The sequence below is a fragment of the Strigops habroptila genome, chromosome 1 (genome assembly GCF_004027225.2).
Source record: "Strigops habroptila isolate Jane chromosome 1, bStrHab1.2.pri, whole genome shotgun sequence".
Taxonomy (NCBI): domain Eukaryota; kingdom Metazoa; phylum Chordata; class Aves; order Psittaciformes; family Psittacidae; genus Strigops; species Strigops habroptila.
In genome coordinates this window covers 19,894,453-19,907,741 of record NC_044277.2, presented here as the reverse complement: position 1 = coordinate 19,907,741, position 13,289 = coordinate 19,894,453, and the positions used below count along the sequence as shown (strand labels likewise).

Below are 13,289 nucleotides of genomic sequence, written 5' to 3'. Positions count from 1 at the left end.
GAACGGTGTAAACTGACTTCACATCAACAGCAAGCCGAGGGATCTTTTCCAGATTGGACGTGTGACGGGCCTTGCCATAACAAGGAAATGAAATGTAGACAAAGGGTGCTACAATCTGGCCAAAGCTTTTTATCTCTGGAACAACTGAGATTCATGATGGCTGCTTCTTGGGACTTCCATATGGTAATTCATCAATAATGGGACCCAAAAGCTTCTATACCAGCCTTTGACCAGAACCTAAAACAACAGTTTTGCAGTTATTTCATTCACTTCTCGCTTTCATTCACTTTTTCTTAGGTGGTGTCCTAACTAACCTTAATCTTAATTAACCATGCTTTCAGTATGGCCAGAGGAAAGAGAAAGGAGGAAACACAAAGGCACAGGGCAAGAGCAAAGAAGTATTTCTTGGCTGACAATGAAAAACTAGTGAGACTCTCCCAAAAAATTTAAAAATGTGTAGTGCAAACTGAGGCTGTCAGTTCAGGCTCTCAGACTTTCCAAACTGGTCTGCTCCCATACTGAAGAGCTTCCCTACTGAAGGCAGCTCTGCTTTTGAGCTATCTGGACAGGCCACTCCCATCCAAGTCAGAATTTCTCTGTGTTTTATGTTCCAATATTCATGGGAGCAGAAACTGGAACATAGATCTGCTCTTCTACATTACAAGTACAAAGTAAGGGAAGGCCCCTGGTTACATTTTCTCCCCAGCCCTGTGAATATTCTTTGGGCTTCATAAATGTTGACAGCATGCACGGTAAAAAACTTTCATCAGAAGGACTGTAACAACACTTCATAAGCTAGCTGTTAGCACTGGCCTCTGAGAATCAATGTGAAGGACTCACACTGAGGCGATAGTGAAATCTGGGTTTCCCAAATCCTGCTTACATTAGTAGATCCTAATCCATGTCTGCTGCTTGGGGTCTGTGGGTGACACAAGTGAAAACCAGTTCCCAGCAGTGTTTCAACGAGAGCTAAATGCTCGTTCATTGTGGCCAAAACATGGGCTGTTCTGGACCCAGAACTGTGCAGCTGCAAGGGTGTTTGATCCTTCCATGTCCTCCCTTTTCTTAGGTAGGGTCAAATGTTCTTAGAATGCCTCTGATTATTTTATCTAGCCTGTTCTTAATGTGAAGAGCTTTACTTTTGAAAAATGGTCACTTAAAGGCAGCTTATTCTCCTTGTGGCTATAACACACGAGTTGAAATGAAAATACTGAAGCAGTTTTTATGCAGCCTTTTTGGTTAGGTAGGGAGAGCACAGAAGAGGCACCTCAAGCACTTACATGTGTTTCTGAAGCCTCAGCTGCTCTGTACTCTGTACAAGTCCTACCAAGAGATCACGTACCATCTGGGGACTGGCATAGCCAACCTGCCTCTGCCCGCACCAGCGATGTCCTCTCTTGGGGCTCTGTGCCTGGTGATGAGCAGCTGTTGGAAGCTGTTGCTGAGAGCAAGCTGAGAGCTTTTGCTCTTCCCACCGGAGTGAGATTTCAACCGGCTAGATCCCAGATCACGAAGGTCATCTGTTGCATTCACTGCAGTTTTCGACTTGTCCTCATCTGATATTGAAGACTATATCAGTAGTTTGGCACTCTTAATTTGCAAGTGATTTGCACTCCAAGTTGTGGGAACAAACAATTCCATGTGTAATTTAGAAAATGTGGCCTGTGGAGTCTATTTGCAGTAACCACAATAGTTAAATTACCAGTGTGATTAACTGTAAGAATGAATGTGCTTTCATAAATGCCAAAGCAATTGTTTCTGGTAATTTATTCCACTCCTTACAATATGGCTCCAAGAATCTGAACTAGTGTTTTTCAGATAATGTATTCCATATTTTATGATTGCGACTTGAGAAAAATTTCTTCTTTCTAGGGCAATTAGGCTGTACTAATTTGGAGAACATTTTCGGTGTTCCTTTCTTTATTAAAGTTTAGTAAATTGTGAATAAAATTATTTTCAGTGTAGGTGGTCAGCAGTGTGCTTAGCAATAAAGTACCCTATTAAACTCTCTTGTTTCCACATCCTTTCATTTGGCAGGATTAAAAACAGTGTGCATGAGGTGTGTATTTTTTTTTTGTAATCAGTAAGTATATATTTTTGTGAACATAAAATGTATATATTATAAAACCAACCCTAACTTCTAGATTGGCACCAGTTACATGTTTACTTCTGTGTTAGTGTCAGATGCATTTCCAAATTATTTGTCTAGCTAGAGATTAGCATCACCTCGGGTTCATTCAATGGTATGTTTGTTTTCACAAATGTTTTGGGAAATGATCTGTCTTAAAACAAAAAGAACAACTTTAAAACATGTTGTTGGTTTGTTCATTTTGGGCTGGGTCCAGTACAGAATGCAGCCACACAAGTAGTTGAATTAACACAAAGGAAAAGGTTTTAATTTCCAGGCGGGAATGAGGGAAAACAGTTTGGATTTACTAGAGTGGTAAGAACTTCAATGAAGATCTGCCAGCCACAGCCTGGAAGTATGGCACCAGAGGCTATTTCTTTAGCTACTTTGTATTTTCATTGCTACCTGCAACTTTTAAAGTATTTTAATGCTGAATTTATGAAACACAAATTATGGATTATGTAAATACTTTCTTTGCTTTTACATTGTTTCAGAAATTGTGGGATTATTTTGGGTTTATTACCGAAATAATACATTTTGGTAATTTCTAGGGACCAATGTATTTCTAGTATTATGGGCAATCAATTGCAGGTATTTCTCATGTGTATTCTTACATACTAGTTTAGCTAACTTTAATCTGAAATAATATTCGTCTCTGAGGCAGTGGCTCAGAAGTCATGTCTGTGATCTGTGTCTTCTGTACTTCTATTCAGAATTGCCATGTTGCTATTAAAATTTTCAATTCTTATTTCAAGAAACATCAACATCATTATTAGGAGCTTTACAGTTGAAAAGTCAGATATTTCTCTTTTGAGACCATAGGAGAGCTCTGCTTGTTTCTGTTGGAAAATGGAAAATAGTTGTTCACATAACCTCCTCTCAACCCTCCTTAAATTCAGTGCTAAGGTCAAAATAATTAGTGTTTACCACTTATACTTACACAAAAGTTGGATATACTCTGGATGCTATATCAGAGTTGTATTTTCTCAGTTATCCTTGTCTTCATGTGAACCAGCACACTTATTTCAGTTAAAATGAATGTGGGAAAGTAAAAGTGCTTAAAAATAAGATTGAGAGGGAAGCTAAGAGTGCACACACATGTACCTCTATGAAGATTTGAATGGCAGTTGCAGCAGTTCTGCCTCGATTTCACAGTAAGTATATGTGCAACAGATGTGTCGATTTTTTTTCTGTGAATGTTCTGCACAGTGAAGGCATACAGACTTAGAATTCTAATTCAGAAAAAAAATATGCCTTATTAATTGGTAAAAGTTACCATATACTCCTTCACATATCATATATTCAAACACATAGTTATCCCAGACCTCCAAAGCTTTGAATGATCTGATAGGAAAAGACTGAAGAATCACGCAAGGTGGAGATGTTCTGTTAGATTTGCATGAGAGAATTTGTGTTTGCAACAACGAACAGAGAATGACCACCATTCAGCGAGGCTGAATGAAGATGAATGCTTACGAATCAAAAGAGCTCTTACAACGGAAAAGTAGTATTCTGTAACAATACTTGAATGAAAAGAGCATGGGGCTTCAGGAGTTGTGTGCCTTTCGCATATAACTATGACACAGCGTTCCTTTTCTGCAAAACTATAGCACATTTTTCTCCTGGCAATTGTGTGGAAATATTTATTTGATATGAATGATTGTATTTTAGAACAACTCTGGATCTGTGTTGGAAGTCAGCTGCCAGCTTTCATTAACTTAATATAAATAATGAAACCAGCAGACACTTGGAACAGTACAACCCGATAGAAATGCAATTGTTGACTTCAGCCTTCATTTTTTATATGTCATGTTAGCCTTGTGTCTTTTTTATTTTTATTTATTGCACCAGATATTGATGAGCATTTTCAGAAGCAGTTTTGACGTAGTAAAAAAAGTTATTTCACTCTGTTGGATACTAAATTCATGTGGATAGTTGAAGTTCTAGAGGAAAATTATTACTTCTCTTATTTTTGCATACTGATTAAAAGTTATGATATTAAGGAATGCGTAGAAGGCTTGAAATAAGCAATACGATTTGAACCACTTCTGATACTGCTATAGAAATGTCTCACTACTGCTGAATATAGCAAAGTTATTGATCTTTTTGGACAAGCGGCCAGTGGGTTTTGAGTTGGTTTTGGTATCTGTTTCCCACGGCACTAAAAGCCCCATGTTCTTTATCTGACCTAATATCCCTCCTGACTGGAGGGCCTGGGATGCTTCAACTGACACTGCAGCCTGCAGGACAGAGGGACACTGAGTGTGGACATTGAAATCAATGGTCCTTCTCCTATTCCCTGTCTGAGAGTGCAGGTCCTCTTACTCTAAGCCAGCCCTTGTGCTCACATGTGCTCCTTGGGGTGTGGGAGTGCTTATCCCAGCACAATCTCCTCCCTTGTTCATTTCCTTTATCAAATCCCTAGAGCTTCACCAACCCTACAGGTCCAGCAGTTCTTCAGACCTCTGGTACATGATGAGCCAGAGAAGGTGGAAAGGGCAGCAGAGGCTACTAACAACTGCAGAAGAGGGCGAGTCCCTAGATATCTTAGGCTATTGGATACTACTCTACCCTCATTGCATCAATATTTAAGAATTTTGTTATTATTTGGTGTCATGTACATTTAGACTTATTGCTCTTTTATAATATTATCGGTATATCACAAATCACTGTCAGGGGGATATTGAACAGGTAAAAGAAATTGGAATTCCTTGCACCATTGCAAGGAACAGCATTTAAAATCAGAAATGATATGGAGTGACTGCCTTATTCAGGAAAGAACAACTGAAGCTTTATTCCTACTCATTTATCTCTTTACTTTTTGGGGTGGTTTTTTTGGTGGTGCTTTCAATATATCTTCCAACTGATGTCTTCATTAAACACTGAAATGCTACTGTATTAAGTTTTGAGTATTTTTTTATTTGTCTTATACCCAGCTATCTGTCACTTTGCTGTTTTTACGGCTAAAATTAAACTCTGCAAGCAGATACAAGAATTTTTACTCTTGGAGGTGGTAATAAAGTTTAATATTTTGCATAAAAGTCAATACTGTATTTTTTAGATAGAAAGTTAAAGCAGCTAGTTAAATAAAGAGTGTGAATAGAGAAGAAGGCATGAGAAGATTCTTGATTTGTTGTTTACTGTGCTCACTAATGGCTATCTGTAACTTGATTTAGAAGGTAATGACCAAATGTTTTTAAATCGAATAATTCATCTAAATTAGAACATTCCTCAGACACTGCAGGTTTCGACATGATGGTGACACTTTAATTGAATTCCTAAGAGGGATGTATTCATCTAGAGAAAACATTATAAACACACTAGACTATGGATAGCGTAAATCTGGTTACTTCTGTGGGCAGACTTCTGTTGTGTGTATGCCATCTGCCCTTGGGACAGAGGTGGTGACAGAATTAAGGTCCTGAAAAAGAGATTTATGATGCTGCTTGCCTATTATTAAAAAAATGGTAATTTTAAAATGAAAGTTCTGGTACAGTTTAAAATGAAGTTTCTGGTACAGAACAAACAGGTCATTTGCTTCTGGCTTCAAGTGTTTCTGCCACATGGAGTGGTGTTATGCTGCCTGCAGTGGTGTTCCGCAGTGCTGTCCAGCTGTGACAGCGCGGTGCGATGGGGGCTTCTCTTTTGTCTCTGCAGAAGCAGGGGGCAAGAAGCTGCGGAGCACTGTCCAGAGGAGCACCGAGACAGGGCTGGCTGTGGAGATGAGGAACTGGATGACCCGTCAGGCCAGCCGGGAGTCGACCGATGGGAGCATGAACAGCTACAGCTCTGAGGGAAAGTAAGCAGCAGTTAATAATAACTGTGGTTGCCTGACGTTTCTCCATGAAACTGGTAGTTAGATGAAAGCGCGGTGAGACCTGTAGGTCCTGTTCAGTCAGAATTCACTTCATAAGCTAGTGTCATTGATGGACCAAGCCTAAGTCTTCCCCTGTGACCAAAAGTTTCTCCTTGTTGGTAAAGGAAGGGTGAGGATCATTTCTGCTGCACCATGAGAAAGGCACGTGGTGGGTCAGAGCATCACCATGTGGTGGGCAGGAGGGGAAGCGGGTGCAGTGCACAGGGTGAAAGACAGAAAATGACAGGTTGTCTTCTGAAAACTCCTTGCATATGTCTGTGCTTTGCAGAGCAAAGCATTTTCAGAGCATTTCCAGGTGTTATTCACTGGGCTCAGGAGTTTTCCAAAGATTCTACTAATTAATCCTGAAGAAGTGATCTGGGCAGAAGTATGAGGCTGCCATGTATCATGCTTTTCATAAAAGCCCAAGTTAAAGACTTCTGAGTGGTATGTCCAAGACATTGCCCCAAAAAATCTTATTGTGGATAGATTTATTAGTGATATTCACAGCACTGGATGATATAACTATACTGGATGATACACCGCCTAGCACCAGCTACGCTAGATGATCTATGTATATCTTATACATCCAATTTGGTGCACTGTATGCACTTGAGATGGTCATCTATTTGTGGTTGGTCATTACAAATCTCATTAGTTCTTATTGCCTTGTAATGCATCACAGATAATTTATGGCAAGAATTTGAATTTTAAGTTACTTTGGTAATTTGCCACGATGGATTTCAGTTCCATTATTGAATGGATGGCATTTCCAAAGACATTTTTAACAAAATGCTTATAATGAATGATGATTTTAAAAGGTGATTTTAAAAAATAATGACCAGTATTCAGTCTAATGTAATAATTTTGCTGGATACATTTGACATTCAGCCACTGAGTTCACGTTGACTGAGAAACACAAGCAATTTTACTTTCATGTAACTAAATTACTGGCAAGGGTATATATCAGTATCTTACTGAACTGGTCTCATATGAATACTACAGTAATTAATAATGGTCTTTAATATATTGGGAAAAGAGACCATGGGGGAAAAATATTAATGTGGAAATAAGATACAGTGAGGATTAGTGCTTCCTTCACCTGATTGTTTGTGCTGGAGGCGGAATTGCTGCTTGTTGAACATTGTGAAGTTCTGAAAATTACAGTAATTGTTTGTAATCTTGTCAGTTTTAATAAGTTCCTTGTGAGCAGTAATACCAAAAACATAAACCCTAAGTGCAAAACATCTAGAAAACAAAAAAGGACAAGTACAAGTGTATTTTTTTTTCCTTTTTTTCTTTTTTTTAGTTTGATCTTCCCTGGTGTGAGGTTGGCTGCAGACAGCCAGTTCAGTGATTTTCTGGATGGACTTGGTCCTGCCCAGCTTGTGGGACGACAGACTTTGGCAACACCATCGATGGGTAAGCATTTATGTCCTATAGATACGATATAACTCACTGGGTCTGGTAATTAGAACATAGAGATTATCTAGATTTTAAGTCTTTAAATACGAATTTCCCATGTGGTTTTGAACAACACAGTTAAGACCAAAAATATAATCTCAGTCAAGCTGAACATAGTTGCGGATGCTCATTAGGGCACTCAAAAGCAGAAAGGGGCTTTGACAAGTTCAGTCTTTTATCTCTTCAGTTTTCCATCTTTAAAATGTGTCTAATGAGACCAATCCTTTCTCTGAATCACTTGATAGTATTGAATAAAAAGGAAAATTTATTCACAAGTAATCTTTTCATACCTTGTCTTAAACTAAAGGCATGGTAAAGAGATTTCAAGCATTTTTACAGAGCTGCTGTGTACTAATTCCTTTGCTGCCTTTTTAATCTGAAATTGTTACGACAAAAAAAAAAATAATTTGAAGTGATGGGGCATGGGAAATGGGAGACAAGATGTTGTTGCAGGGTTTTTTAACTGTTTACTAAGGTAAATAGCAGTGAAGAGGATAAGTATTAAATTATACAGTAGTGTTAAAATCCAGATCACACTTACTGGTGGGATGCAGACAATACAAGTTATTACTTATTCATCCTATAAATTCCCATAGTTTTTAATCTATTTAGGTACTTCTGAATTACAATGCCAGGATTTCTTTTTGTTGTGTAGGAGATATCCAGGTGGGAATGATGGACAAGAAAGGACAACTGGAAGTAGAAATAATCCGAGCCCGTGGCCTTGTTGTAAAACCAGGTTCAAAGACACTGCCAGGTAGGGAAGAAAAATCACAGCAGCATAATCTAGCAAAGCCCCAACTTCTGGGGCTTTACTGTTCAGCTTAGGTAAACTCCTAGCAAATTCACTTATCAGATTGTATACTGAAATGCATAATGTATTGAAATGGCATACAAAAAAATCAACCCTACTTCAAGGGGAAAGAAAATCAGACTGGTATCTGGGCTACCAGAAGACACAAAAGTATTTTAGTAATAGCAAATGCATCCTTGGTTATGGCATAAAAAGTAAGGTACATAATGAAGATGTAGTATAGGAATCTTAGGGATGAAGAGGGAATCAACAAGAGCTGTGGAATAGGTACCCACTAGAAAAGTAGACCAGTATTTGGTACTTATTCCTTATTTTATAATCTGATGTCCTATAACACTATGTGAAAAGGACAATATAATCATATTTTTAGCAAGCTCTTCTGCTAAAATAGAAATTGTGTCAGAGTCTTTTCTTCACTGATTTTCACCTTGTAGATAATTTTAAATCATTAACAATTTGGAGCATTGATCCAAATCTCACCAAAGTCAATGCAAGTCATTCATTTACTTAACAGGCCTATTTTGCATAGTATACAGTATAGCGATACTATATATAGGACTATGTGATTTATTTTTTTTCCAGGTCAGAATCTGAGTTATTTTATGGTAAGAGAGATATAAAAAGATGTAAAGAAAAAATTATACCAGGGAGAAAAGTAAAGAAAATGCATGAATGCTTTGCATGTGGATAAATGTTAACATTGCTTGTGGAGATTTGTTCACATAAGTTACGCATTCTGTAAAAGGCAGATTTTATCATATGGTGATGGAACAGTGCATCTGTTATGCAAAAAATATCCACTTCTTCTTTAATTATTGTTATTTATTTTCCTTCTTCTAAGCACCATATGTAAAGGTGTATTTATTAGAAAATGGAGTCTGCATAGCCAAAAAGAAAACAAAGGTAGCAAGAAAAACGCTGGAACCACTTTATCAGCAACTTCTATCATTTGAAGAAAGTCCCCAAGGAAAAGTTTTACAGGTAATTTACATCAGTATTTTTCTGAATCTGAAAACTTCACCTGCACAGTTTTCACTGAATGAGTTTCAAACTTCCTTTCATGCTTCATTTGGCAAGTTCTGCTTTTTCAAATACTTGTTGAGCAAATAAATCCTACAGTAATAACTGCTGATGTGAATAGAAAGTGCTGAGCAAAAGTTGCAGATTATTATGCTTCTACTATACAGATGGGCTCCGTCTCTCACTGGGCTTTCTTTAGTGTAATGGGTAGCTGCTCTGTTACTGCCAGGTCATCTCTGCGGCTGCATCATGACTAGTGTACACAGAACTAAACTATGTCAGAAGTCAGATATGTCATTCCTTACTATAATTAAATAAGCAGAGACATTTGATGAATCAGATTGAAGTTCTCATAATTTTTGCTGATTTTTTTCTATTTTCTTGTGTTTCCTTTGCTAACAGATAATTGTTTGGGGAGACTATGGACGTATGGATCACAAATCCTTTATGGGAGTGGCGCAGATACTTTTAGATGAACTGGACCTGTCCAACATGGTGATTGGGTGGTTCAAACTCTTCCCTCCTTCTTCCCTAGTAGACCCAACTTTAGCTCCTCTCACTAGAAGAGCTTCCCAATCATCTCTTGAAAGTTCAACAGGACCTTCATATGCTCGCTCATAGCAGCTGTGAAACTGTTGTCATAGCAACCAGCGTTACAAAAAAAATAAAATTACAGGTCGCAAACCCTGGTAACACTGCATGCTTTATGTTGTGTCTTCTGAGCCTGTTTCTAGGGCTGCAACGCGATCCTGTGTTCTCAAGGAAGTTGCACACATTGTGCCCTATGGAAGGCCCTCAGGTGAAGGACTGAAGTCATGAGGAACTGATAGGTTTGGAGTTCAGGGACACTCAGTTTTGGTCCAATCTGAAGCCATGGACTAAGCTAAAAAAATCAATCTGTTTCAATGCAACAAAAGTCCTTTCAATAGCATATCTGTTTTGTTGCTCCCGTTTCTTTATTTATCTGCCCTCCCCTCCTAAAGCTTGGTTATGCCACAGAAATGGAGTCACCCTCCCATGAAGCCATGTTACAAGTCAGTGGATTAGCAGGCATTGGAAGAAAAGAAGAATGTAAGGATGCTGGAGAAGTCGACTGTTGTTTGAAACAGTTGCTTGAGATCTGAAAACTCTTCATACTGAAAAGGTTCAACACTTAAAGTGGTGGGCTTCATACCTCCAACTATAGATACAGTGAAACCCCAGATATGATGGACTCTGAAAAATAAAGTTCTGTGGATATACTGTACTGTATGAAATTAAAGAAACTTTTTTGCATGGACACAGATTTAGCTGAACACTTAAATTATTTTCTTGGGGCTGCAACTTGCAAAAAAAAAAGAAAAAATCAGCCATTTTCAACAATTTATATTATTTTTAAAAGTAAATTTCACTAGTGCATGGTTTTAAAGGGAAGAGAATGCAACAGGGTGATACAAAGACACACCACCTTTATCATTCTTTAAACCAGTCATGGTCTGTATTTTTGCAGACATATATTAAAAATAAAATAATTTCTAGCAGATATTTAAAATTCTGTTTATGTGACAAGAAATAAGTGTAATATATTAAATTTATTTAAATGTAAAAGGTACAAGCCTTGTAAAGTTCAACATAATGTGCAAATTGTATACTTCTTTTACCTCCTCCTTTCTCTATCTCTCCTCCCAGTCTCCCTTCTTCCTTTGGCTCTTTTTCCCCTCTACCTCCCAGGATGATCATCATATTCTAAAATGCCTACCTTTTGACTTACTAGTCTCTTATGCCCGATATTTGGTTCAGGGTTGCAGATTGCTCTGCATTTCTGAATTATTTGAGAAAAATATTGTTTAACAACTTATTTTTTTTCAAGCATGTTGAAAAGGATTTTGCAACATGGCTTGGGAGTACATTAATGTAATTCAGCATGTATTTGATAAAGAAGATATTTGAACTTTTTGCAATTTATTGTACAGTGCATGGTAACTTATTTTCATTTTTTCTGACCTTCAGATTGAATTCTACAGCAAAATACTGGAATCATGTGGCCATTGTAAGATGTCTTCAATAAATTTGTTTTTAGCACCAGCATCTTTCATTCAAAGGTTGAACTATCATTTCTTGAAGGTTTTTGGAAAGATGAAAAATGAAGTACCTGGTTGATCTTTAGGAAATAAATTTAAACACTTTTATTTGCACTAAACCAAATTAATTGCTACATTTGAGATTGCAAAAGCAACGAAGGTTACTAATTTGTACAGTTCTTCTGCTGTAAAGTTCAATTTTCGTAAACTACGTTTGTGTTGCAAAAGACATAATTAGATAATATCAATCTGGAAAATATCAGTCTTTGGTTCATAAAATAGCCTTAAAGAAAGCTTATCAGTACCACTCTGACAGATGTTTGACATTATTACCAGAACCCTCACTGCAGTCAACGGGTCTTCAAAAACCTGGTTTTTGTAGCAGACAGTAACTACCATTGGGTGGTGCTGCAAGTTCAAGCTTCTCATTAAATTACATTATTTAAACGGAATGTAACTGGCTAAGATTTAATAAGAAAATATCCTTTTTTTTCTGCGTCTTCATATGCCTTTAATACCTATTTAAGGTTGAAACTTTGCAATAATTTTTTGAAATATACATTACATTTACCTTTAAGGCCACACAGAATTATTCTGATTTATTTGAAAATCTAGTGAATTTTCCCATTAAGAAATTGTACATGCCTCATACAAGGGCAAAAGTAATAACAGTATCACTTAAAATGCCTTTTACTTTGTGCAATATCATATAAATCAAGATTGTGTCTTGTCTTCAGAGTTTGTATAATGGATTATTGTTAATGGACAGACTGGTAAAATTATATTTATTGAAATAATTTAGACACCTGTCTACCAGCAGCAACTACTACTAACATGCAGTCTACAATATCCCCTAGGATATTAAACAAAAATACATAACCATTTTCCTGATACTGTGAGGTGTGCTCATGCATTCTTGTATGCATAGTCCTATATAAATTATTTCAAATTTTAAAATCAAGGACATGACGCATGGAAGGTTTGTACATACTTGTCATTATGCAGTATTTATTTTAAAAAAATTAATGTATTTTTTTTTAATTTTCACGTCTGCAACTCTACTTATGGTTTAGTCATGTAAATAGCACTATTCCAGTGATCACTGCTGTCTTGTACATAGTACGTTTTAAAAAGTTAAAAGGAATTACAGTTTGGGGGGAAAAAAAAGGGGCAGATTAGGCCTGTAATGAACACCAACTAATGTAAATCAAACTCATTCTGGTGATGGTATTTAACACTTTAAATAAAACATTTTCTTTACATATTTGTGTGCAGTGCTTTGTTGCTTCTCTCTCAGATGGTCAGCAGCATCCTTCGGTGGAATTCATGGCAAACAACACATGAACAAGCAAGCTCTTCTCGTAACAGTGCTGCAAATGAAATGCCATTTTTAAGGCAACGTGTTCACTGCCAGCAGTTTTCGGACTATGTGTGTGCAGAGGCCGGGGAGCAGTGGGAGGCTGGGTCTGCCTGTCCCCTAGCCAGGCATCTGTCTCTGCACTCTGGCCATGCTCTTTTCACATGCTGAAACAGGCACACAGCCCCAGGGCTGGAGCTGGCTCTAAGCTGCAAACCCTGGCTTCGAGGACATGCTCGAACTCCAATGTAACCAGCGCACGAAATATGCTGGGTCTGTGAAGTGCTACCATCAAATGTGCTGGGACTGTGAAGTGCTACCACCAGCTGGTGTGGAGTGGCTCTGCCATCCAGTTAGATGTCCAGCACATAAATTTGTAAGCTTCCACCCCACTCCATGGATTCCACCTAATATTAGAAGCCTGGTTTTTTATGAGCCAGGCACAAATGAGGACAGAGTACCCAGCTGGAAGCGGTGGCTGCTGGGGCTCATGCATCCTATAGAGCAGAGAGTGGGCAATGGTCTGTGGTAAAATGCTATGTCACCCTAATTGTTGGGCTTTTCTTCCGTGATTTTTCTGCAGGTCTTCA

General features: G+C 37.8%; 1 protein-coding gene across 18 annotated transcripts in view; it reads left to right on the top strand.

Annotated features, from left to right (window-relative positions):
- Positions 1-12,604, top strand: part of RIMS2 (regulating synaptic membrane exocytosis 2) — a 451,752-nt gene extending 439,148 nt beyond the window's left edge. For all 18 annotated transcript variants that reach the window (XM_030495413.1, XM_030495423.1, XM_030495280.1 and 15 more), the window contains 5 exons: positions 5,786-5,927; positions 7,294-7,406; positions 8,104-8,205; positions 9,104-9,243; positions 9,685-12,604. In XM_030495413.1, the coding sequence (XP_030351273.1) occupies positions 5,786-5,927; positions 7,294-7,406; positions 8,104-8,205; positions 9,104-9,243; positions 9,685-9,903 (716 nt within the window). In that variant the 3' untranslated portion in view covers positions 9,904-12,604. The remainder of the gene's footprint in view (positions 1-5,785; positions 5,928-7,293; positions 7,407-8,103; positions 8,206-9,103; positions 9,244-9,684) is intronic.
- Positions 12,605-13,289: the final 685 nt, after the last annotated feature.